Genomic DNA, 27,650 nt, shown 5'->3' on the forward strand with positions numbered 1-27,650 from the left:
AGACCATATGGATGTGGCTAAATAAGAGAAAGGAAAATGTTAAGCAGTCAGTAGAATATTGAAGTAAAGAAATGTACAGCCAGATAAGATGAAAAGCTATGTAGCAGTAGATGTTGGGTGTTGGTTCGCTGTGTGACCTCACCCAAAGTTAGAACAATTTCTTCTTTTGACAATCTATGAACTGAAGAAGTTCAAAATCAAACTCAAAGGCAGTCAAATCTTGTCTTTTTCGCAGTTATATTTATCTGGACCACAAAGCAATGTGTCTGCAGCAGAAGAAATCAGATACCATCCAGAACAGCAGACTGAATATTTGCAAAATAAGCATTCCTCTTAAGACTTATTTAGGGAGGGTTATCCCATATCTGAAATATTGAAGTCAAGCTATTTGGAGTGACAGTATTTCTATATTCCATGAAATACTTCCTCGTGCAGAAAACAGAATGTAGAAGAGCGTGAGTGTGTGTGTGTACAGGCACACGGACATTGCATCACATTTTCTTTTAAATAATATAGTTAGGACAACAACAAAGTTGTGAAATTGTGTGTCTTTGTGTGTAGTAGTTGTGTAGTTGTAGTAGTAATAGTAGTAATAGCAGGTAGTAGTAGTAATAGTAGCAGGTTTTCATCAAAGTCAAAATATTCAGTAGATCCTGAATAAAAAAAGGTTCAAATGATGGAAAATCCATGGATTTGGAATAAATGTATGAATGTTGCTTGTAACAAATAAAATTCTTTTTATTTTAAAATCCATATTGTATTTAAAATTGTGTTATAAAAGTGTGAGAAAAGTAGTTTAACATATTAATGAAATGGTTGACATCCACCATTTGCTTTGTACCTGGCACCATTCTAAGTACTTCACGTGTAGTGTTTAATTTTCACAGCAATCCTGTTTTCATTAACGTGAAAATGGAAGCACTGAGAGTTACTTGCCCAGGTCACACAGTTGCCATCCAGAACTGGTGTCTGGCAGTCTGATTTTAGACCTATGTCCTTAGCCACCATGTTTTCCAAACCCCCTCATACTAAAACTCACCTATGGTTGACCAGCGATAACACTGCTAATGTTCCTTTATATATTTTACAGAAGTAGGTTTTGTGAACTGCTTTTAAATATAACATCTTCCCATGTCATTAAACATTGAATACTACTCCAGGAGTGTGTGAGAGAGTTATTCATTTTCTATCAGTGCTCAGACTGCTTAGTTTTACCAGCTCAACATAGGAAACTATATAATATGATTATGATTTAAAGACTGGCTTGAAAAAAGTAGAAACCTCTGTGACTATATTGTATATGTTAATTATAATCCTAATGACTATTAGTAATTTGTGTAGATAACACAACATAGATAATATAGACGGACAACTTATAAGAAGTAGAATGTGGTGTGCCATATAGTTTTCATGTATTCAGTGCTTCAAAGCTTTCAATTCTATCTGTAGCAACTTTAGTTTTAGAAGTGTGTTTAAGAGCTTAAAACTTTGAAAACAGAATTTGAATCCCAGTTTTGGCACTTACTAGGGATATTTAAACATATTATTAAGTATATTTACATATTATTAAACATATTATTAAGTCTCAGTATTGCTATCTGTAAATTGAGTCTAATAATAACATTTACCACATAGGAGTGGTATGTAAGGATTGTGAAATTTGTCCATTTTTTCAACAAATATTTGTTGATCTCTCTTCTGTGCAAAGAACAGTCTAAACACTGTCATGTATTAGGGAAAATAAAAATTCATCCCATGACTCATTAAGTTTATATGCTATTGGGGTTAGAGAGCTAATAAACAAATGAATGTTTAATATTATATAAATAAAATATAGATGACATATATAATATACTTACCTTAGAGATTACCATGTGGCAAATGCAAAGTGTCATTGGTGCAAAATAATAATAATTATTATTTTATTTTATTGCACATGTAAGATACCTATGTGCTAAAGAAGCAACTGTGATAATAAAAAAAAAATGAGAAAAAAATCAATGATATTTAGCTTTTGCCTTGCAAAGTACTTAAAATAGAGGCATTCTGAAAAGAATGCAGATTCTTGGGATTTATATATTGAGTAAATGTGTTTCTTTTCATTTTATGAAGACAAAGCAGAGACTCCTAAACAGAGTTGGTCTCCACTGCTGCCCTTCTGACTTAAGCACTTGCATGCTGAAGTTTTGGTTTGCTTATTCTACTTAAAAATACTATTGATAACATTGAAAAATCACTAATGAAGCTCCCTTCCCCAGGCCCATTAGCAATTTACATTTCACAAATGAAATCAACAGCCTGGAAAAGTCTGCACAGGAAATGGCAGGCTGCCTGCCTCAACAACTTAGCATGGGGCCTTCTTGGTTCCATATTTCCGCAATGCTTGTACGTGTAGCCCAAAATGAAAGGCTTCAGTGGCAAATGTTTACAGAAATTAGATATGTTATTATTCTACAATAGTAATTAGTGGTAGAAAAAAATTAAACAGTGAAGATGGAATGAAAAATAAATGCTTGCCTGCCGCCTCTCTGAACTCACGGTCCCAATGGCCAGTATTAACTAACAACTGTCCTTAGTTTCCAGAAGCATCTCATTATAACTTTTTATTGAGCTTCATATATAGACAAAGTTTATATATATATACACACATATGTAAATATATATATAGTTGTTTTTATATGGCTTGAAATAAATCCTGGTTAGAAACTGCAATCTCATATGGCTCAAAAAATACTTTACTGTCAGTAGAAATACCATCTACAAAATAAGTGCACTGAGTTCTTAAAAATCGAGTAGCCTAATAAAAGAGTTGTTCAACTTAGAAAATCCGTTGCCTATTTCTCACATATCAATTCCTGCCTCGAATATTCAAGGGCAAAGTCCCAATTCTGTTTAAAAAAAAAAAGAAAATTACTTTGAAAGATCATGCAATTTGAGTTTATGAGCATAATTTAAAAATAGCTAAGCTCTTTATACACATCACTCCAAACTCTCACATCAATTTTACAACATTATTTTCTCCATTTTAGCAATGGCAGAATAAAGACTTGAGGTTTTACGTAATGCCCAAGGTCACAGAACTTAGGAAATGGGCTTGCTTTTAAAGTCAGATTATAGAACCCAAAAACTGACTCTTCATACACCAACAAAACTTTTCCTAGGTCATCTTTAGCATTACTGTTCACATAACACTAAAGCCAGTAATTCTATTCTAGAAAGAGGGCCCATAGCTACACATTAGATAGCATCTTTTCATAAGAATGCATACAAAATTCTGTGTACAAGACCGAAGTTGGTTCTGGTTGTATTGTATCCATAGTTGATAAAAATATACTCCCCAATTTTTCCAAAAGATCGTTAGACACACATTAAGTCCGAGAAGATTTCATTTCAAGATTGCAATAACAATGTGATTGACAGGAGTGAGAGCTGTGTGCAGAGTGGGAAGCAAAACTGTTTCAAATAGATACCTATTCTTGATGAGCAAAATGCTAATGAACTGTGTCCTTGGAAAAAAAGATTTAAATTTGCAGTAATTTGTTTCTAAGAAATCCAAATATTCAAAATTAGCCATACTTCAGAAACAGAACTAAGAAGGAGACCAAGATCATTCTATCCAGACCTTGGGATATGACCTGGGTGAAGGGAAATAGGTAGGGAAAATGGAATCATAATTCTGCCACTTAGCAGCTGAATGAACTGTAAGCTTCAGTCACTTCATCTACCAAATGGGGATTAAAATAGCATGTACTTCATAAAATAACGGAATAACACAAGTTAACAATTGACCAGCACTTGAGCCATAATAAGTACCCCAGAAAAAATAATTCTTATTACTAGAATTGTGCTAATTTGCTTGAAAGTTTAAACTGTACTGTTGACCTAGCGTAGATTCAATAAAGACAGAACTGTTGGAGAAAAAAAAAAGTTGTTTCCTTTCCAAAGAAGCCAAAATCTCATCAGAACTCACCATCAAAAGAGAGAATTGTGTTATTGTAGACTAAGTAGGAATTAACTTTAGCCTAAACTGACTGAGACAAAACATAGCATCAGGAAACCCAACAATTGAAGGTATCATTGAATTATTGGAGGCCGTATTTGCTATCATTGGAAACATAAAGACATCACTTATTTTTTTAAGTTTCTGAAATAAAATGTAAATGCAACAGCTATGCGACATTGAACTTTTATCTCTAGTTCTAGAGGCACAAGATGAATCAATTTCTTCTAGGACTATGGATACCCAACAGGGACCTTTAGTCTTTCTATATATTCCATTTATTTCACTCATTCATTCCTTCAACAATATTCGTTGATCATATACCACATGTCAGATATTTCACCCAGTGCTGATATTTGAGTAATAAAACACAGTTCTTGCACTAATGGAGCTTAAAATCTAAAGAGTGGTTACAGACAATAACAAAATTTTCTATAATACTGTGGCACATAGAAAACATTAAAATAGGGTATATCTACAAGCTAAGTGAATGTGTCAAAAAAAGGGGAGAAATATGTGCCAAAGAGTGTCAGAGTGCATTAATAGCACCAATACTACTTGCATTCCATACTTGCATACTGAGTGCTTTCAAGTATTATAGGGAGTAGGATGTACAAGCCTATGACATTCTTTATTATATACAATTCTGCAGTTAAACAACTTAGCTTTTAAATTATAACTACAGAAAATGAGACATGGCTAGGCTAAAACCCAAATAAAACTGGTAGCATTATCCCTTATACATAGTTTATGCTCACTAGGTATTCCAACTATGACGTCAGTTTTTCTGCTGTTTGAAGGGAGGAAAAGTATAAAGTACCAGAACTCTTCCATTAATCAAAAGAAGACTCTATACCAAGAACAGATAACTATAAAGCCTAAGCAAAGTTGGTTAAATAAGAGGATAGGCTGGCAACATTAAAATATAGGCAAGTATCTATCATTAGGGTGGGGCTATAAATATTACTTGAATAGTTTAAAGAAGCTATGAATTTATTTTATACTGGTGTTTTTAGAATGCAGAATTTCTGGACAAAAGACACTGTCCCAGGACAATAAGAGAACAAGATACTCCATTTCACTGATTGTTTATATTATTATATTAAATTTAAGTAAAATTGATTTATTTTATAAAATTAATACTAATAGAAATACTGGGAAAACAATAATTATATTAACCACCAGGTGGAGCCCCATGAATTAAATGTATAGTAGTCCAAAAAAATTACTTAAGTTGATCAAATTAGGAAAATTTATGACATTTTTCTTCTGAGCAATTTTTATTAATTTTTAAATTTGCAATATTTGGAGAAAGCATAAATTATAAGTCCTGGCTTTTATTAAAGACAAGAAGCCAAATTACTTGATTAGCATGAAACTTTTTTGCAAACTGGATATTAAAATCAAAGTATTTTTGCTTAAGTTACTTTATGATTTACCAAAGATACATATTCTCTTAATATTTTGATAACAGTATATAACTATAATTGAAATTGAGAACAGACAAGAAAAATCAGTGAAGCCTACCTATTAATCCACTTTGTACTGATTATTTTTCAAATTTTTTTTCCCCTTTTGTTTGTACGTGTTTATGTGTATGTTTTACCACAGAACCTGAAACTAAAAAAGATGAAAAGATGTCCAAAGCAGGTAAGGGTATTTTGTAAGATTTACATACAAGGAGATGTTCTGTTTGGTTGGAACAAAGCTAGTTTTACAGTTTTACAATCATGGCTGGATAAAACATTTAGACATCCAAAACATTAAAAAAATACTGATGCTACGTGCTGTATATTTTACAAGTAATAAGCAATAAAATTAAATGTATGCTAAAGTTAACAAAAATTCCTTGCTTTCTGGTAGCAGATTTTGGGTAAGTTTATCAAAGCGCTAGAACCATTTTCTTTATTTACTGGGCAATTGAACACTGTTTATGAAATGCTAAGAGGGCACCTTAAATGTCAGAGGCTCCATACAGAGCGAGACAAATGCCCACAATTTATTATTATCATGCATTGATTTTTATGAACCTGTATTTACCTGCTTTCAACCATTTTTGATCTCTAAAAAAGGAGTCCCACGCGATCCAACCTAACAGATTAAACATTTTTCTTTCCCACAATTAAATGTGCAAATATTTTATGGAGACATAATCCATTGACCTATTGGCTATTAATTTGAAAGTTGAAATATTTTTAAAATAGACTTTCTAAAAACAGGTTTGGCAAGGGAAGAATTCAAGAGATTAGCAGGGCACTCAAGGCAAGTGATGAAGGTTGAGTGGATGAGTAGCATAGAATAGGGGAAAATGTAAAAAAGGAAGACAATAAATCCTAAGGAAAATTTCCATTATAGTCTTTCCATTTGTTAATCCTAATTCAAGTATTTTATATCTATATAAGGAGATTTATATATTTATATCTATCTATATCTGTATCTCTCTGTATAGTGAAAGTGATACTACATAAAAGCAGACATTCATGCTGTTGGTCTAAAAATGTTTGCATGTATTCATTTGCACACATCGTAGTCTATATTTAAGCAATTATTGTAATTAACCCTTCTATGTATATGTTAAATATTAAATTATTAAAGTCATTTATCTTAAGAGCACTGCCATTAGACCAAAATAAATTGTTTAAGTTATTTTCTTATTTTTAGTGATTTTTAGTGAGTGAGCATGCCCATTTGAAGTAATTTTGTGTAATTTTAAAATATGCATTCTTTGGAAGATCAGTGAAAAGTTGAACAATTTTGAGGCCGGGCATGGTGGCTCACACCTATAATCCCAGCACTTTGGGAGGCCGAGGCTGGTGGATCACGAGGTCAGGAGATTGAGACCATCCTGGCTAACTTGGTGAAACCCCGTCACTACTAAAAATACAAAAAAAATTAGCCGGGCGTGGTGGTGGGCACCTGTTGTCCCAGCTACTTGGGAAGCTGAGACAGGAGAATGGCGTGAATCTGGGAGGCGGAGCTTGCAGTGAGCCGAGATTGCGTCACTGCACTCCAGTCTGGGCAACTGAGCAAGACACCGTCTCAAAAAAAAAAAAAAAAAGAAGAAGAAAAGTTGAACAATTTTAAACTGCAGAAAGAAAGCATAATAGAGATAAAATGGTATATTGAGTGTTTACATCAAAAGTTACAACTGAACTTTAGATTTATCTTCAGAAAAGGAAAAACTGTGTACAAAATAGGTGCATTATGTTGTCCTTTCCTGTTTGCATAACATTGTATTTATGCTTTATTTTACTGATGATATATAATAGAAAAAGTAACATGCACTAACAATTTCCTATTATTAGTTTACATTAAGTATTTATGTCTATTTTTTTATTATTACTTAAATTGTATTTTAAGTTCAGGTGTACATGTGCAGGATGTGCAGGTTTTTTACATAGGCAAAAGTGTGTAATGGGGATTTGTTGTACCAATTATTTCATCACCCAGGCATTAAGCCTAATATCCATTCGTTATTTTTTCTGATCCTCTTCCTCCTCCCACCCTCCACCCTCCAATTGACCCCAGTTTGTGTTATTCTCCTCTATGTGTTCATATGTGTCCATCAATTAGTTCCCACTTATAAGTTTATCCTTAGTTTCCTAAGGATAATGGCCCCCCATTCCATCCATGTCACTGCAAAGGATCTTATTCTTTTTCATGACTGCATAGTATTCTATGGTGTATGTGTACCAGATTTTATTTATCCAGTCTATCATTGATGGGCATTTGACTTGATTCTATATCTTTGCTGTTGTAGATAGTGTTGCAATGAACACATGTGTACATGTGTCTTTGTAACAGAAGGATTTATATTCCTCTGTTTATATACCCAGTAATGAGATTGCTGTGTTAAATGGTATGCCACGCTGGTCTTTGATGAATCAACACACTGTTTTCCACAATGGTTGAACTAATTTACAGTCCCATTAACTTTGTATACACGTTCCTTTTTCTCCACAACCTCACCAGCATCTGTTATTTTTAGACTTTAATAATAGCTATTTTGGTTAGTGTGAGATGGTCTCACTGGAGTTTTGATTTGCATTTCTCTAATAATCACTGATATTAAGCCTTTTTTCATATGTTTATTGGCTGCATCTATGTCTTCTATTGAAAAGTGTATTTTCATGTCATTTGCCAACTTTTTAATGAGGTTGCTTGTTGTTTCTTGTAAATTTGTTTGAGTTCCTTATAGATGCTGGATGTTAGACCTGTGTCAGACACATGGTTTGCAAAAATTTTCTTCCATTCTGTAGGTTGTCTGTTTACTCTGTTGATAGCTTCTTTTGCTGTGCAGAAGCTTGTTGGTTTAATTAGATCCCATTTGTCAATTTTTGCTTTTGTTGCAATTGCTTTTGGCGTCCTCATCATGAAATCTTTGCCAATACCTATGTCCTGAATGGTATTGCCTGTGTTGTCTTCCAGGCTTTTTATAGTTTTAAGTTTTACATTTAAGTATTTAATCCATCTTGAGTTAACTTGCGTATATGGTCTAAGGAAGGGGTTCAGTTTCAATTTTCTACGTATGGCTAGCCAGTTATCCCAGCACCATCTATTGAATAGGGAATCCTGTCAGTTTTGTCGATCAGATAGTTGTAGGTGTGAGTCTTATTTTTGGGTTCTCTAACCTATTGGCTTATGTGTCTGTTCTTGTACTCTGGGATGCAGCTCCCAGAGGAAGGGGCAGGCAGTCGTCTTTGTCATTTTGCGGTCTTCACTGGTGATACCTCCAGGTACTGGAAAATTTGAGGTGACTAGGGATTGGAGTGGACACCCAACAAACTACAGAAACACTATGGCAAGGAAACCAGGCTATTAAAAGGAAAACAAAAAACAAACAAACAAATAAACAATCTCCATTCAAAGGGCAGCAACCTCAAGGTTGAAGGTAGATAAGCCCACAAAGATGAGAAAGAATCAGTGCAAGAATGCTGAGAACTCAAAATGTCAGAGTACCATCTTCCCTTAATATGACTATATCACCTCTCCAGCAAGTGTTCAGAACCGATCAGGGTCTGAGATGGCTGAAATGACAGAAGTAAACTTCAGAATGTGGATACAATTGATCTTCACTAATCTAAAGGAGCACATTCTAATGCAATGCAAGGAAGCTAAAAATTATGACAAAACATTGTAGGAGCTGACAGACAAAATAGCTAGTAGAGAGAATAACATAAGTGACCTGATAGAACTGAAAAACACAACACAAGAATCTAAATGCAATCATAAGTATTAATAGCAGAATAGACTAAGCGGAGGAAAGAATATGTCTACTTTTATGTGGTATTTGTTTTTAATTTACTATTATGAAAGATAAATCAGCATTAAGGCATCTTTTATTATAAAATATGATCAATCAACTTATTGAAAACATGTATCATGCTAATGTCACTACCATATGCCCGAAGTTGTGCTCAGTGATGCGAAGTTTACAAACAAGTGGTAAGATATTATTTCAGTCTCAAAGAGTGTCATCAGGGACATAGACATGAGCTATTGAAAGATGGCTACAAGGAAATGATGTTAGTGAAAAGTTCCCTAGGAAGTTAGAGAGAGGAGCCATTCCTATATCCATTCCTAAGTAGCAGTAAGTGAAAAGTTAATGGAGATTATATATTTAAGCTAGAAATTCAGGAATATACAGTTGACTCTTGAACAATGTGGTAGTTAGGTGCATTAACTCCCCATGCAGTTGAAAAATCCACATGTAACTTTTGACTTCTCCAAAACTCAACTACTAATAGCCTCCTGTTGACCAGAAGCCTTCCTGGTAATATAAACTTGATGCACAACTATTTTGTAGGTTATATGTATTATGTGCTATATTCCTACAATAAAGTGAACTACAGAAGAGAAAATATTATTTAAAATATCATAAGGAAGATAAAATACATTTACTATTCATCAAGTGGAAGTGTATCATCATAAAGGTCTTCATCCATGTCTTCATGTTGAGTAGGCTGAAGAGGAGGAGGAAAAGGACGGTTTGCTCTTGCTGTCTCAGGGGTGGCAGAGGTCGAAGAGGTGGAATAAATGCAAATGGGTCAGGAGAAGTGTAACTTTACATAAATGGATTGTAATTTCTATCTAACTGTTTTGCTTTTTCATTTCCACAAAAATGTTTCTAGATAGTACCAATCTTTCTTCCAGCATTTACTTGACTGAAGCAATGCTTCGTGTAAGGGTCCATGTTGTAAAATAAGTTAAAGCAGTCTTGAGTAACTGGAACCCCTCTGCCAGATTCTCTAATGTCAATGTGTTTCTGGTACTGTTTCTTCCAAATCTTCTACCTCTTTGTCTGGTACTAATTCAGAAGTAATCATCTTCATTAAATTATCTTCTATTAATTCCTCTGGCATGCTGTGTATTAGTGCTTTAATTTGTCCAAGACCTGAATGTTGAAATCCTTTACCTCCCACCTTTTTTGTCATACCTATTGTCTATTTCATGATTTTTTTGATTGACTCTGTCATAAATCCTGTGAAGTCATGCACAACATCTAGATACAGTTTCCTCCAACAGAAACATTCTGATTCAAGCTTGATGACTTTCATAGCTTTTTCCTCTAACAAAGATGACATCTTCAATAATACAATTCTCCCAGACTTTCATGATGTTCTCTCTGTCAAGTTTCTCTTCTATAGCAGAAAATCCTTTCCATAAGGAACCATGTATAACGAGCCTTAAAAGTTCTTAAGACCTCCTGATCTAGAGACTGAATTAGAGACATTGTGTTTGGGGGCAAGTAGACCACTTCAACACCTTTGGTGCAGAACTCAGAGAGTTGTGGGTGGCCAATGGCATTATTTAATTATCAAGAGAATGTTAAAAGGCAGTCTTTTACTGGAAAGGTACTTCCTGACTTCAGGGACAAAGAATTGATGGATCCACTCCAGAAAAAATGTTTCTGATATGACTTGGCTCTGTATCACCAACCGAATCTCATCTCAAATTGTAATCCCCATAATCCTCATGTGTTGAGGGAGGGACTGTAAGGGAGGTGATTGGATCATGGGGACAATTTCCCCCATGCTACTCTAATGATAGTAAGTAAGTTCTCATGATATCTGATGGTTTTATAAGTGTCTGGCAGTTCCTTTTTCACACTTGCTCTCTCTTGTCTGCTGTCATGTAAAATGTTCCTGCTTTCCTTTCTGCCACGATTATAAGTTTCCTGAGGTCTCCCCAGCCATGCAAACTATGAGTCAATTAAACCTCTTTTCTTTATAAAATTACCCAGTCTCAGGTATTTATTTTAGCAGTATGAAAACAGACTAAAACAGGTTCTCATTGTCCAGGTCTTCTTCTTGTACAATCAAAAGATTTGAAACTGGTGTTTATGTTTTCCCTTCAGGACTTGGGAGTTAGCATCTTTCTAGATAAGGTCAGTCCTGGTCATAAACCCAACTACATTTGCACAGAATAGTAGAGTTAACTTGTCCTTTTCTGCTTAAATTCTGGGGCTCAATTCTCTTTCTTACTAATGAATGTCCTTTGTAGTATTATTATTTTTCCAAAATGGGTCACTTTCCTTCGTATTAAAAACCTGTTCAGGCAGATATGCTTTCTTCTCAATGATTTTCTTAATGGTGTCTGAGAACTTGTCTGCTGCCTTCTCTTGGTTGGCTGAACCTTCTTCTCCTATTGTTGTGACATTTTAAAAGCCAAATCTCTTTCTAAAATTATCAAACCATCCATTGCTGGTATTAAATTCTCCAACTTTACATTCTTCACCTTTCTTTTTCTTTAAGTTGTCATATAATGACTTCATTTTTTCTTCAAATATGTTAGAGTCTATAGGAACAACTTTCTTATAGCAATCCTGCACTCACATAAAAGCTGCATTTTCGAAATGAGATAAAAAAGTATTTTGCAATAAGTACAATGTTTTCACTCCTGCTGGTGTAGTTGCAATGATGATTTCACAAATTTCCTTTTCTTTTTGAATAATTACCCTTATGCTGGATTTATGTACCTTGAAATGTTGGACAACCACAGCTGCAGACCTCAATCTACAGTACCTATCAAGCAATTCAAATTTTTCCAGTAATGTTATGACTTTTTATGCTTCTTTGGAGCATTTCCAGCGTCACTAGTGGCACTTCATATCATATTGGTCCCATCATTTTAGTCAAGGTTTATGGTATTGCACTGAAAATGATAAATAAGAATTACAAAAAAATCACCTTTTACTGAAATATGCAATTTACTGGACAGACGAACTGCTCATGCAGAGATTAATGTCACACAACATTTTAAGCAGATACTCACAAAACCTCTGTTCATCACAATAGTAACAAGAGAGGCTACAAAATCACTACAGTAGTACAGTATGTACTATAGTTAATTTTATGCAGTTATCATTTAATACTGCATCTTTACATTTGTTTACCTTTCTGTTGACTGTGCATGGCACCTAGTATGATCTGGAAGTGTTTATAGTGGAAGTTTAGACAAATTTTATCTTTTTATAATTGATTTATATATTTGTATATTTTATGGTAATAAATGACAAAACAGACTAGTACCTACATGTATTTTATGCAGTTATGACATACCTCTTTTTTATGTATTTTTATACGACACAGTTCATGTGTGTTTTTTTCAAATTGTTGCAAACCTCCCCCAAAACTTTTCAATGTCTTTATTGAGAAAAAAAAAAAAAAAAAAACCTAGGTATAAGTGACCCTGCCCAGTTCAAACTCGTGTTGTTCAAGAGTCAACCGTGTAAGAGCAGCTGATACAAGGAGATTACATTACTATAAAGTATGATGGAAACAGTGTTGTCTTTATACTAGTGATACATGAATTTGACTCCCTTTGCACTTTGTTTAGGGGTATAACTTTACTTAAATTACTTAATTTTTCTGAACATTAATTTTCTTATCTATTGAGTGAAGCTCATCATACTCACCTAGGATATGTGTTACATGAAACAGAAGTGATGCTTTCTATTTAGTCCAGTTTCAGTATGATAGCTATATTTATGAGCTAGCCCAGAGACAGGAATGAGCACAGCATTGGTGGGAAAGGTGAGGACATTCCAGGAGTCACATGGCTAGCAGAAGGTGGTAAAGCTGCAGTAGTAGGATAGAGCCAAAAGAAGGTGACTCTTTAAATTCAGGAATGGGGGCTTAGAAGACTAAAGTGAAATTTGGATTCCTGAGGCCATAATTGAGAAGAAGGTGGAATTGTTAGTCTTATAATGGCATGCAGAGTGAAATTACACTGAAATAAATTAGAATCAGGAGTTAGAACCAAAATCTTTTATAACAATCTATGTATTATAAAATAAAAGTAGGAGCAACATAAAGGTGGCATAAAGAGAAAGTAATGACCTTGTGATATTTACATTAAATTTATTAACATTGATTACTTTCAAAAGTATTTAGAGCCATGACTAATGTTCAGTAAATTATTTTTTAAGTTTTAAAAAATCACTCAGTTTTGAAATCTATTGAAAACTACTAATGACATTTTGTTACATATTCCTTCAGGCCTCTGAGTACTTATGCTTTAAAAAGACAATCATTCTCCCTGTACTGTATTATAAAGGCTTTTGTAATCATAAAACTGTTTCATATGAAAATAGTAGATATTGATGACATTAGTTCTGTATAACTACAAGGTCTGAAGCGTGAGAGGATGGAGGTGATTAACTGGAAGTTGCAAAGGGAATTCATGTGGGGTGATGCTTGTGGAGTCTCTACATAGGGATTTTCTATAGACACTTGTAAGTTGAGAACATTCACTTTGAATCTCAGGCTGGGTTTTGTATTTATGAAGTGAGAGGTTTAGAGTAGAAGACAAAGGAAAGAAAGAGCTCTTCAAAGCTGAGAAAAAGTAAAACTTACACACTGTTGATGGGAATGTAAACTAGCTCAGCCACTGTGGAAACTAGTTTAGAGATTTCTCAAAGAACTTGAAACAGAACTACCATTCAACCCAGCAATCCCATTACTGGGTATTTATCCAAAAGAAAATAAATCATTCTAAAAAAACAACACACATGCACTCATATGTTCATCACAGCACTATTCACAATAGCAAAGACATGGAAGCAAGCTAGGTGCCCATCCGTGGTGGATTGGATAAAGAAAATACGGTACAGCTACATGATGATATACTATGCAACCATAAAAATAATAAAATTATGTCCTTTGAAGCAACATTGATGCAGCTGGAGGTCGTTATCCTAAGCGAATCAGTGCAGGAACAGAAAAGCAAATACTGCAAGTTCTCAGTTATAAGTGGGAGCTAAACATTAGATACTCATGGACATAAAGATGGCAAAAATACACACTTGCGACTACTAGAGAGGGGAGAGAGAGGGGGGATAAAGGGTTGAGAAACGAACTATTGGGTGCTATGCTCACTACCTTGGTGATGGGATCGTTTGTACCCCAAACCTCAGTATCACATGATATACCCAGATAACAACCCTGCACATGTACCCTTTAAATCTAAAATAAAAGTTGAAATTACTTTTAAAAAATAAGCATAAGAAAAGAGAAAATAACTGATTACAACTTCTTGGAAAAGCAAAAGAGCTAGTGAAGAGAAGAAAGGTGTTACCAGAAAGATCAGGCAATACAGTGTGCCAGCCTCCCAAAGCGTAGACACTTTCAGGCAAAAGTGGGAATGTCAGAAGTCAGCATCAATGTCTCAGAAAGGTCATGAGGGTATGATGAGTGAGACAAAGCCAATACATATGACCCAAAACCCTGTCATCCTGTGAATGTTTGGAGAGCATTTGCAGTAGAGTGGTGGAAACAGAAATTAGTTTATAGGAATTTTAAAAAAGTATAAATCATAAGTGAAGAAAATGCACAAACTACTTTTGTGAGGAGTTTGTTGTCAAATGGAGGCCAAAAATGACATTCTTGTATGTAGAATCAAAGAAATATTTTTACTGTCTTCATGTTTATGATAGGGTGAAGTATTCCATGAAGAGGAGGAGCAAGGAACCAACAGAGAGAGATATTAATTAAGAAAGAACTGTCCCAGATATAAGAAGTGTTGGAATACATACTCTAGGTGGAGGACATTTTTTTTAACTAAGAGGAAGAAAAAATTTCCCCAGAGTTTTGTAGGAATAATGAAAAGATAAATTAAATTAAAGCTGAGTATTTATGAAGAAGTACTGCTTGGTAATCTTTTCTTCTAAATCCTCTCCTGTAAAGGTGACCAATAACATATTTGCTGCCAAATCCGGAGGATGATTTTCTTGCTTTTTGTGATCCCTCAGCGATATTAGACAATGGTTATCACCTCTTATTTCTCAGAAAAAGAAAAAAATCCTTTCTTTGGCAAAGCTAAATCATTTAACCTATAACTGTTAAAAATAAAACAACAAGAAATGACTATGCTTTTAAATACTGGAGCAACAGTATAACAATTATTTATTTTTAGTATAGCATATTATTGGACACTAAATTTCTTTTTTTCTTTACCCCTTTATAAAAATGATGGCAAACATGAAATGCATTTGAAGTAAAAATAAAGATCTAAAGACAAATTTCTAAATTTCATGTTTTATTTGGGAAGAAAGAATTGCAATTCATGGCATACCTGCAGACTCAGTGGTCTTTGATTATGTCCAAAGAACAAAGACAAGATTAGAGGATTTATTAAGAAAAGAGAAATTTTATGTATTGCTTTTTGAGAAAGTTTTGCTAGCTCCCATGGGTGAGTGACACATGTGGACAAAATTCATTCTAGAGTTGCAGCAAGTTGTCTCAGAAGCTATAGATAAAACTGGTTTCAGGTTACAACAAGCAATTCCAGTAGTCAAGTATGTGCAGAGAATTACATTCTTGGAGCCCTGTTTTGTGCCCTAAGTGTTTTCTCCCCTTGGCTTCTCTAGACTTTGTTCCAGTTGATTATGACAAGAAAGTCCCAATTTAGAATATCAGCTTTCACATTTCCCCCCTTTGATCAACATCCTTAGCTGAAAGCATCACTAATCAATCATTTTACAGTTAGGCTTAATTGTCCATTGGTGCCAAGATGAACCCGTCCCACTTGTCTCTGTCCCATGTCTGGGGAAATGTTTGGGGTCATCAGAGACTCAGACCACATTAAAGTAACAAATGGGCCAGAAAGAAAATTGTTCTCAGGGCAGATTTGGCTGGAGCCCAGCATCAAATTCCATTTTATCTGTCCATAGGCAGACGTCAACAATCATCTTGAGATCTTGCACTAATATTATACTGTTGGAAGAGTGGCTTTACAAAGATTTGACAGGCAATAGGAACAAAACTGAAAAATCATCACAGAAATAAACAATCAGCAAACATATAATAAATCCGGCTTGAATAATAGTTTGAAAGCTTAAACCTAATTCTGAACCAGCAAAACATCTAAAAGTCTAACATATTCTGGTCAGACTTGTTGTAGCCACTGAATAATAGTTTATGACTGGTTTGAATTAAAACAGAGAATACCAACTTTGCCAAAAAGATTGCCGGTACAATTTGAACAAAAAGTTGTGAAAGGGATATTGTCAGAGCTGCTCACAATACAGATTAAAAGGATTTTTAGGTCAAGATATATCAAGTTACCAACAGAATCTACTGACTGAAATTTTAATTATGCCATTATCTAGTCAAATGAAAAAGGCAGTCTTGAGCGGTGTAAGAGTCTCATAAGAATATGGAATCTTGTTGCAAAATCTCAAGGAAAGTTGTTTCATGTGGAAAACAGCAACGTTTTGTCCTAGTGTGTAGTTGGAATGTCTTTGGTCATGGCGTCAGGTGGTTTTGTGAACTTTCTGGGTTTCATATACCAGACATGAGAGTTGTTCTTTAAAACTTGCCTAGCATTACCTTGTAGGGCTTTAAGGACAGAGCAGTTCTCATTTTGCCACTTTTATGGAAGAAAGTTGAATTGGAGGAACCTAGAACAATTTAAGACCTAGTCTAGCCTATAGATAGATAACAATAGCTCACAAATGATATATATAGTTACAATCTAATAACAGGTGTACTGTAGCTTTTCTTTATAAATATATTTTTAATTGATCATATAGAAACCCTGGATTTAAAAATCTCTTGAAGCTAGTAAGCCAAACCAAGGCCGACCTTAGAGTTTACTTACTGTCTTCAGGTTCCTGGGCCTTCCAGGAAGTGGCAGTTTTTACTTACTCATTGTAAGAATGAGAACTCTTGAGGTCAGGAATTTTAGGCATATTTTCAAATGTGACATTTTAATCGAAGCCTTGGCACCTTGGTAGTATAAGCAATGTTTTCAATTGTATTTTGCTGTAAAGAGAGAGCAGATTTTATTGGACTTTTGTAAATAACCATATTGCCATAAAAATATTTGCAAATAGTTTTTAAATTTTTGGAGAAATTAAATAAGAGGAAATATGTTTTTATCTTTGTTTACATAACTCTATTTTACCAAATTGCTTAAGAAAGACTTTTTTTGAAACCTGGAAAACAAAGCATTTAAGTCAAGGACCAATAATATTTTAAATAACAGTCATAAAACTTTATCTTTACCAGTTATTTAATCTTATAGAATCAGCTTATTTTCAGCTTGATCCCTATTAGCAGTTTCATGGATCCATCAGTTTCTTCATGGACAATTTTATTTGGTCCATTGATTTAAAATTATCAGAAACCTGTGTTTAATGCTGTGCACCGAAAACACAGTTTTTTTGTCAAACAATCTTCAAATAAACAAAAAAGTTAACACAAGAGAAAAAATATGTTTATAAAAAAGACTTACACAAGTAATATGCAATCATTTATCTAACTTATATATTAAGAAAATTAGGCCTGGCGCAGTGGCTCACACCTTTAATCCCAGCATTTTGGGAGGTCGAGGCTGGCGGATCAGGAGATCAGGAGATCGAGACCATACTGGTCAAGATGGTGAAACCCTGTCTCTACTAAAATACAAAAAAAATTAGCCGGGCGTGGTGGAGCATGCCTGTAGTCCCAGCTACTCGGGAGGCTGAGGCAGGGGAATCCCTTGAACTCAGGAGGTGGAGATTGCAGTGAGCCGAGATCGCGCCACTGCACTCCAGTCTGACAACCTGACAACAAAGCAAGACTACATCTCAAAAAAAAAAAAAAAAAAAGAACAGAAAAGAAAATTAATATTCATAATATTCATATACAAAATTTTCACAGTTCTGTAACTGCATTTCTAACTTCTTAATCAACTTCTTTATATCGTTATTCTGTCTGCAAAACACTTTCCTTAAAATTGAACTCAACATCTATTCCATTGTCTTTTTCTTTTACTCCTTATCTCATGGAAGTCATGACTTGCCATTCAGTTACATTGGCTTAAACTTCTGAATCATTTACACCTCTTCTTTCTGTTTCGGAACCCAGGATCCAAATAGGCACGAAGTTATGTGTCTCCCAGATTTGGTTCTCTCCATTTTTTTCCTCTTCTGGTTAAAACCTGTTTTTTCTGATTATTATTTATCTCTTCCCTGAATAAATATAAAAACTCATTAACTTATCTTGTTTCCATTTTCTCTTTAAAGATCCACCACAAGCCTATGCTACTTATCTTTACAAAATGGACATCTGTAGGGAACGGTGCTAGGTTACTGTCATTCATTGTCGTTATATTATACTGCCCTCACATATTTATTTTCATGGTTTCTACTTGTCTAATCCACCATAACCATCACCAGAAGCCCACATAGACATTTAAAAACCATTACCTGTTCTGTGAATTTTTCTCTTCTCAATGTCTTTTGAATCTTCCCTTTTCACTTAATCGCTCACTAAAAACATCCTGTTTATTCATCTTACCTCCAATCTCATCAAAAAACTATCCCGTCTACCCGTGACTCTCTAGCGGTAAACATGTCTTTATCCTTGGTTTGTTTGCGCGTGTGTTTTCTTCTAATGTATTATGTGGCATTCATGTCGTTTGTTGCATAGATTAGATTTCTTCTAACGTTGTGTCTTAGCTCCTATATTATCTCTTCTATGGGTTATATCTTTGACATCTAAAGCAGAAAAAATCTTTCAAAATCCACTATAGCCACAGCAGGTCCAACATTATCTTTATGGAAAGGAAATGATTGGTTAACAATTTTTTAAAATCTATTTTTGACATGTTTCTTGACTTTATGATATATACCACATGCAAAAGCAGTTTTCTGTGTGTAAAAGATCAATGAAGGCAGAATGGTATAGAGAGAGGAGCTCTAGGACAATTGATATGGAGTGGTTTACATCATCATTTAACTTCTAAGTGATTTGACATGATCATTTAACTTCTAAGTCTCAGCTTCTTTAAAATGGAATTACTGGCAGTACATTCCATGCCAGTCTATCAAGTTTATTGTAAGAATTTAGTGAGGTAATGCATATCTAAATGTGACATAACGAAAATGCCTAAAAGAACTATAAACATATATAAATAAAATATATCAGTAAAGCAAGTGAAAAATATTAAAGGTTATAATCTATACAGTTACTATTCAAAGTGTGGTCCACAGAATAACATCAGCATCGCCTGGCTACTTGATAGAAATATAGAAATTTATTATCTCAAATTTATATATAAAATCAAGTTTCTCTCTTGCCACAAACTTGGCTAATTCAAAATGGACGTGTTTGGTCCTATTTTTGTTGATCTTTCCATGTTTTATTCACTTATTCCATTATCCCTATCTGTTAAATGATCATGCACCAAGCTACTGTATGGTTGCTTGCTAACTAAGTGAGGTCCTCGCCTGTCCTAAGCACGGGTTAGCATCATTCACCCACTCACTTGATGGGTGATTTCTGGACTTTGGTCATCCTAAAAACGACTGAAGAAGACAACTGTTCCTTTATTCTGACACTGCATATGCAAAGGATCACTGGCTTACCTGTGTGTTTATGTGAGCTTAAAATAAATAAATAAACCCATATTTAGCTAGAATATGTATATCAAGGGTAAACTGTCTTTATATTTTACCAATTGGCTGAAAATTTTACATAATGGGTGAATGACTTAGTCAAAGCAAAACAGTATGCATTGATACTTATCAGTCACCAGAGTCTCTTTGGCTCATATCACTTTAGAAACTTCTAATTGATTACTCTATTTAGTTTATATCTGTCATCCATAGGTTAAATATATTATAATATCTATTTAAAAGTTACCATAGTGATCCTGCAAGAGAAATATATATATATTTATAACAATATGTAGAATCATATATTTACATATTATATGTAAAATTAAATTTTTATCATGTATTAGGCTTTGCTAACCTTTAAGGATGCATAGGTGAATAACTTAAACACTCAAGAAATGTATCAATGCAAAGATTACTAAACAGTTAATATCTGTGATGACTGATAATAAATACTACATAAATATACACGGAGACCTGCATGTGAATTTTTCATTTATGAGTCGGCAGTAAATCAGCATTTCTATCATTAACAAAATGGTTTATTGAATAACCACCAGATATTTGCCATTATTATATATATGTGTGTGTATATATATATATACGTATGTATGTATATATGTGTATATATGTATATGTGTATATATACATATATGTACATATATGTATTGGGGGTTGGTTTATTACAAGAAAACTTACAATGGATGTACAATAAACTGGGAAAGCTGTAATGGTTTTAACCACGTTAGTTCAAGGACATTTATTGAGTGCCTACTAAGCCAGATCCTGGAAAATTTAAAAATAACTAATGTTAGTGGAGCAATCAATCAATTAATTAAGAGGATTCATTTACATACATGTATAAATTGATTTTATAATGTAAAATCATAAATTGACAGTTAGGTTTCATTATTTTGCCCAAGTTACAGACAGGGAAGCAGACTCACAAAGATCAATTGGATACCCGGGTTACAAAATTGGTAGATGACCTGGCTTCTTTCAGCTTATCAATGACCTTACTCACATGGCCTTACTCACTTCAAGGACATGAGAGAAAGATTTACAATATCACAGGTAGTTATCTTTTACTTCAATTTAACCTTTAAAGCAGTGTATATTCCTCTTGTCAACATGTCCTCCATATTATTTTGCTACAAAAGATAGAACTTGAAAAATACCACTACAATTTTGTTCTCAATATAAACAGAGATGAGTGGGATAGGGGGAAAGGGGAAAAATTTGGAATTGTGGGCTATTTTGAATTGGATACCTAAAGTAAAGCTTAGATAACAAATGTAGATGCTATCAGGACAGTATGCTACATATTCCTTGGAGCAGAAACGCTTGCGGTTCATTTCATGTATTTCCTGTGCTGGAAACAGTCGCTGGCACATAGTAAGAGCCCAGTTAATGTCTTTGAATGATCAAGGGCAATAAGATATGTACGTTATGTAGTAAAATGGACCTGGAAGCCTCTTTCTTAATTCATTAAATAGGGAAAGTGACTTCGTGGAGATTACTATAAGTGGTAAGATATTTCTTTTAAAATGCTTACAGTGGTTCTGGACACAAAATAAACATCTAATATTTTAGTTATATATTATACTAATAAGTACATGAGACAACAACTTTCTAGAATTAAACATTGCTATATCTTTCAAAATCTGAATAGAACACAATCATTGGCCATTTTGCTTACAAAACTAAAATCAATTTTTATTTCATGTCACTTGAGTGCTACAGTCTTGAATATTCTTTTGATTGAATTTATCTTCAGACTCTTAGAAGAACTATTTCTTAGCCAATTCAGTCAATCAAGTATAATCTCATTAATAGCTTCTGAACCAGTCTATGACAGATGTAGTTTTCTCAACTGATTTAAAATCTCAGAGAAATTCATTCTCTGTGGATCCTCCAGAAATATACACATCCTCTCTTTCAAGAGAAAAAAGACAGAACGATGATAACTTCATTAAAATTACTAAAGATTACTTATGCATATACTGTAAATAAAGTGTTATTGGCCACCATTCAGATAGTTAATCTTATTAATCTTCAATTGTCTGTATTTTAGACTCCTCCAAAAGCCATAATTTGAATTTTTCGAGCTTTCTTCAGACTGATTTTCTTGCTTATGTACTTTATGGGAATTAAAAAAATAATGCTCTGTTCTTTTCTTTTAAAAATAAATTGCTGAAAATCTTCCTTCCCAATTTCAACCCAAACTAAACTTTAACTCAGGAAGGTGGTAGTAATGAAATTTAAACTGCATCTTTCAGAGTGGTAAAAACCATTCATTGGAGAAGTCCTTATTACTTACCACATAGGAAGCAGATGCTGTGGTTCTTCTAAATTAAAAGAAAAACTTGGAAGCTTTTTACACACTTGACTATTAAGAAGTCAGCTCTCTTAGAAAGCATTCTGTTTCTAGGCTAATTTGTAAGTTCCTCTGATAGAACGTTCAGAAATTTAAAAGAAACAAGTTTTCTCCATGTGAACATATTGCTTAGTTTATAGCTTCTTTGCTATTCTAAAATATATTGGTTTCATTAATTATTTTAACCTATTCTCAATCTCCTTTTTTCATTCTCTCATCCAACCATGCTTATATACTATTTTTAATGCTCAATTATATTATCTAGTTTTTAAAACAAAGCTCTTAGCTCATTCTTTTTCTATTTTCCCGTTTAGTGGATTAATATAATAGAATTTATGTATGGAAAATTTTCTCAAGTCTGTGATGAAGTACTTCACATTGGTGAGATGCTTAAAGAGGCCTGATGTTTAATAATTAAATAATATTCCAGAGGAAACTGTGTCAGATGCCTCTTATGGGCACCTCTGTGACGTCTTTCCTTTTCTTTTACTTGCTGCTCAAATTTGACACTTAATAACCCAAAACATCTTAAGAAAGAAAAATAGGAGTATTTATTTGAGTGCAGTGGACAAGTAAAGACATAATAACTACCCATCTCTTCTAGTCTCATTTCCTTCGTCTCAGAACAAGACATTCTCAAGCCCAGGTGCTGATACTGAAGTGACAAATAGCAAACCTGAGAGAAATAATGGTTCCTTTAAGGGCCATGCTTGACTACTTTAGCCATGTCCATCAAGATTCAGACATTTTACTGTGCTCTCCTTCTCACAAACCGTTCACCCCCTTCCCATGCCCTAACCAATGTCCTGACATTCCAAACAAGAATAGGATCTCCCAGGTCATATATCATAGTAGGAGCCCATTTCTTATTGTCTAACTTTTTTTTTCCCAAGACCCACTTAAAGGATTAGGGTATGATGGGGAGGTGATTAGGGTGACAGAGTTTAGTAAATCTTAACAAATAAAACATGCTGTGCCAGAGAGTACTCATCAATAGAAAATTATCTCCAATGCATTTTCTATTCCAGACCAAAGCTATCCAATAGTCACACCTAAACATGGCATAATTATCTCCATTTGTTAGGCGAAGTAATTATAATCAACATTAATGAGAAATCTCATATATAAACTTATACACGTTTTATTTTCACATATCCCAAAGCAAGATGGCTATGATATAATTTTGAAAAATCTCCTATGCAGAGAGAAAAAGTAGTATTTCCTTTAATGGTATGTTTTAGTGAAGGGCTACAGAGTAATTCTCTTTTTCTGCAACTCCTTCCCTAATATTTTAGCAACATTTTGATGAATTGTTAGCAGAAGTGTATTTGGAGTGTAAATTTCTCAGCAAAGAAATTCTCCATTTTATATGGTGTTGTCACTTGTTTATTAAAGACAATTACAGTTTATTATGTGTGACAATGCACAAGTGCTAAGAATACAAAGATGATAACTGCAGTCCCCTGCCTAGTGAATTTCATACCTTATTTGGGGGACACAAACGAGTAAATGATTGTAAACTATTGCAATTACAATGTAAAGGGATGGCGACTTACATAAGATGTTGAGAGTACAAATTTTCTCTAACCCTCGGTGGAAGGAGGTCAGGAAAGGCTTCCAGAGAAAGATGAAGAGTGAGCTGAGTCTTAGTAAATGGGCATGGTTTAGTGAAAAGTAGCAAAAAAGAGAAAGGACATTTGAAGAGGAAAAATGATATATTTGAGGCCATAATGAAGGCAGAAATGGAGGAAGAAATAACCAGGTGGGGTCATACTCAAGATATCTTTACAAAATAGAATCAACAGGACTCTATGGACAATAGAGATGGCTAGTTTCATTAATTATTAGAACCTAATAATCCCCTGTTTTTTTTTTTTTTTTTAACTAACCATGCTTATGTACTATCTGTAATGCTCAATATATTATCTAGTGTTTAAAACAATGCTCTTAGCTCAAATTTGTTTTTTTTTTTCAATTTCATGGATTAATGTAATGTTTATATATAAAAATATTTCTCAAGTCTGTGATGAAGTTATTCACACTTGTGAGTATGGAGAGGAATCTTAGAAGACTTCCAACCTTCTGGTTGGGAGAGTAGGGGAAGTATGGTATCATTTACTAATATAGGAAACATGTGTGGATGAAGAAATAGTACATCATGAATTCAATTTTGGACTTAAGTTTGAATTACTGAGGTATATCTACTTTGTTTCAGAAGGTTGGATATGTGATTCAATAGTGGAAAAGGTTCGTTTACCCCTTGATATTCTATTCTTCTCCATATTTTCAAGGGAAATGTGTGATGTCTGGAATGCACATGCCCTTTGCATGGCCTTTGAAGGAAATATACCTAGCATGACCTTTCAACCAAATCTTATTTCTGTGGCTATGCTCAGAATTAAACTCATCCATAAGAATTCAGTTTCAATTGATAGGTAAGCCTGATTGGCAAAAAATTCTTGGGAGACTGAAGGGCTTAGCACATACTAAATGTTTACTGAATGAATGATTGGATGATTAAATAATCATTGCATAATATCAGTGTTATACTAAGATCCATATTTTTAAAAAAGCTTCAAAGTAGTGTTTCTGATTAATCACATCTACTTCTCTGTTAACTTCCTCTAATCTTTCATGCTTGATCATGGTGCGAACAAAAATTTGCTGCTTGACAGTCTCTTTAACATCACTTTAATCACCTTTGAACATCAAGAGGCAGGACCCAAAGGGTTTCTCACTAGTCATTTGAGGCAAAATACGAGATAACTGTCTGAGATGAAAAGTGAGAACAGAATGGTCAACAGTAAAATGCTTAAATAACAAGTAAAAATATTTCATAGAAATTATTGTAGTGCAGCCTCAAAAAAAAAAACTTCAAAAATAATGGGTGCTTAGAAAACTTAGCATAATGCATAGCCAATGCATACCAACTAGGATGAAAAAGCATATCAACCACAGACCTTGCTACAGATGACCTAGGTTAAAGAACTTTCCAAACACTGTCTTATCTTGCCCAGTATTGCTGCTTTTAAAAATAAAAAACACCACAAATATTATTTTTACTTCTTATCTATCGGGCCACTTTTCTATCTATCCTAACGTGAAGCAAAATTTTTCCAGAAATTTATTCTAATTGTCAGAGACAATTCTTGCTTACCAAATGACTTCTAGAAGACTAAAGGGAAATTTTCAAAGCGTTTACCATTTCTTTCCCTGATGTTCAGCAATGTGTAAATAATATTAACATACATCATTATCCATGAAATCCCTAAAAACATATTTCCAAAATTAGATACATTAAACTATATTATTTTATTCAAGTAACTTTTTACAGCACATTTGATAAACAAGACTGCCTTTATATGAGAATACCTCTATAAGTAAGGAAGAAAAAAGAATATTTGTTTACTCTAATTCATATACAGATCAGAAGGTGTTTTCTATTATAGTTTTATATTATATTTTATGTATTTAACATTTATATTTCCATTTTAATCTTGAGAACTAAAAGTTTTGTGAATCTCAGAAAACGTGTCTCTGAGTAATAATGGCTTCTAGTAAAATGGGATAAAATTTCTAAACTGATTGAAGCATCCCATTAAAGTCCTTATGATATTTTATTGCATCCCCCTAATGGTTTTCATATTGAATATATGTGGTTAAAAGTTTAGATATTAATCTTCAAGTCAATTTAAATGGTAAAATGCCTGTCAGATGGCTCTTTCTAGCTAAGATGGAAATCTACAGCAGAGTCAACCTGTGCTCTGTTCTAAGTAGTGGTAGGCATAGATATATCTGCATCAGAATCACTGGCCTTAAAAACGAGATTTGTTAATATGCCCTTAAATTTAAACATGCTCCCACAGCAGAAAATCTATCAGGAGTCGAGTAAATAGATTTCTTAAAGAGCAATAAACCCAGGAGAAAATAGTGCTACAACATTTCAGATTGATTTTTATCTGAACTGCATCTCCCCATTAAACAATTTACTCTTGAGATTTAAATTAATAACATTTTTAAAGTTTTAATTTGTCATTCATTCATTTTTTTTTTTTTCTGTTTGAGACACAGTCTTACTCCATCACCCGGGCTGGAATGCAGTGGCGCGATCTCATTTCACTGCAACCTCCACCTCCTGGTTCAAGCTATTCTAGTGTCTCAGTCTCCAGAGTAGCTGAGATTATAGGGGTGTGTCACTACACCCGGCTAATATTTTGTATTTTTAGTATAGATGGGGTTTAACTATGTTGGCCAGGTTGGTCTCAAACTCTTGGTCTTGAGTGATCCACCTACCTCGGTCTTCCAAAGCGCTGGGATTACAGGCGTGAGTTGCCACATTAATTGATAAATAATAATTGTGTATATATATATGAGGTACAATGTGATGTTCTGATTTATGGATGCATTGTAGAAAGAATCAATCAACTTAATTGAGATATCTGTCACCTCACCAATTTTTCATTGTTTTGTAATTAGAATATAAAATAATATTTTCTTTTGGCAATTTTAAAATATATAATATATTATAGATGCAGGGCAGACGAGCCCCAAAGTGAAACTTAGCCTGCAAGTGTTCTTGACTTTGCTCAGGCAAGAATTCAAGGGCAAGCCAGAGGTACATAAAAATAGCCTTATTGAAGAGGCAGCTTTACAGCTCTGGGGGTGTTAAGCTCTGTGACTGCTCCTGCCGAGCAGGGCTAGTCCATAGGCAGAGAGTAGCATCTCAGGGCAGTTTTGTAGTCAGATTTATACCCACTTTTAATTGCATGCAGATTAAGGAGCAGTTTATGCAGAAATTTCTAGGGGAGGGGTAGTCATCGTTGAGTCATATGGAAAGGGGCAGTAACTCCTGGGTGTTGTCATGGCAAGGGTTAATTTACATGGCACACTGGTGGGCATGTCTGATTGAAAGCTGCTTTTGCCCTGGCCCTGTTTTAGCTAGTCCTTAATCTGGTCCAGTGTCTGAACTCTGCCTCTGGAGTCAAAGTCCTGCCTCCTTCCTCATTTCCTGCCCCCTCAAAGATTAGATACTCCTCGTTAATCTTAAGCGGACTGCAGAAGGGCGAGGTTCATTTTCTGTAACTGCTTCTTGTTGAGTTTATGGGAGTAGGCCCTGCCTAGCACTAGAGGAGTAAAAATCTCCAGATACCTGCTGTAAGGGGCCCCGAAGCAGGACACTTTCATTCTCCAGGTCAGTAGATGGGATTGGCTGGAAGTCCTGTGCCAGCACTGTTTTTACTTGGAATCATGGTAATCTAAAACAGGGGTCCCCAAAACAGGGATTCTCAATCCCCAGGATTTGCTTCCAAGTTTATCCTTTGCTTCCAAGTTACTACTCAATTCCAAGTTACTAGACTGTTACTAGTCTGTGGCCTGTTAGGCCTGCACAG

General features: G+C 34.3%; 1 protein-coding gene across 20 annotated transcripts in view; it reads left to right on the plus strand.

The window, feature by feature from the left end:
- Positions 1-27,650, plus strand: part of TRDN (triadin) — a 407,680-nt gene that overhangs the window by 301,652 nt on the left and 78,378 nt on the right. For all 20 annotated transcript variants that reach the window (XM_050788685.1, XM_050788686.1, XM_050788691.1 and 17 more), the window contains one exon: positions 5,612-5,650. In XM_050788685.1, coding sequence (XP_050644642.1) covers positions 5,612-5,650 — 39 coding nt within the window. The remainder of the gene's footprint in view (positions 1-5,611; positions 5,651-27,650) is intronic.

This window comes from Macaca thibetana, chromosome 4 (assembly GCF_024542745.1).
Source record: "Macaca thibetana thibetana isolate TM-01 chromosome 4, ASM2454274v1, whole genome shotgun sequence".
Taxonomy (NCBI): domain Eukaryota; kingdom Metazoa; phylum Chordata; class Mammalia; order Primates; family Cercopithecidae; genus Macaca; species Macaca thibetana.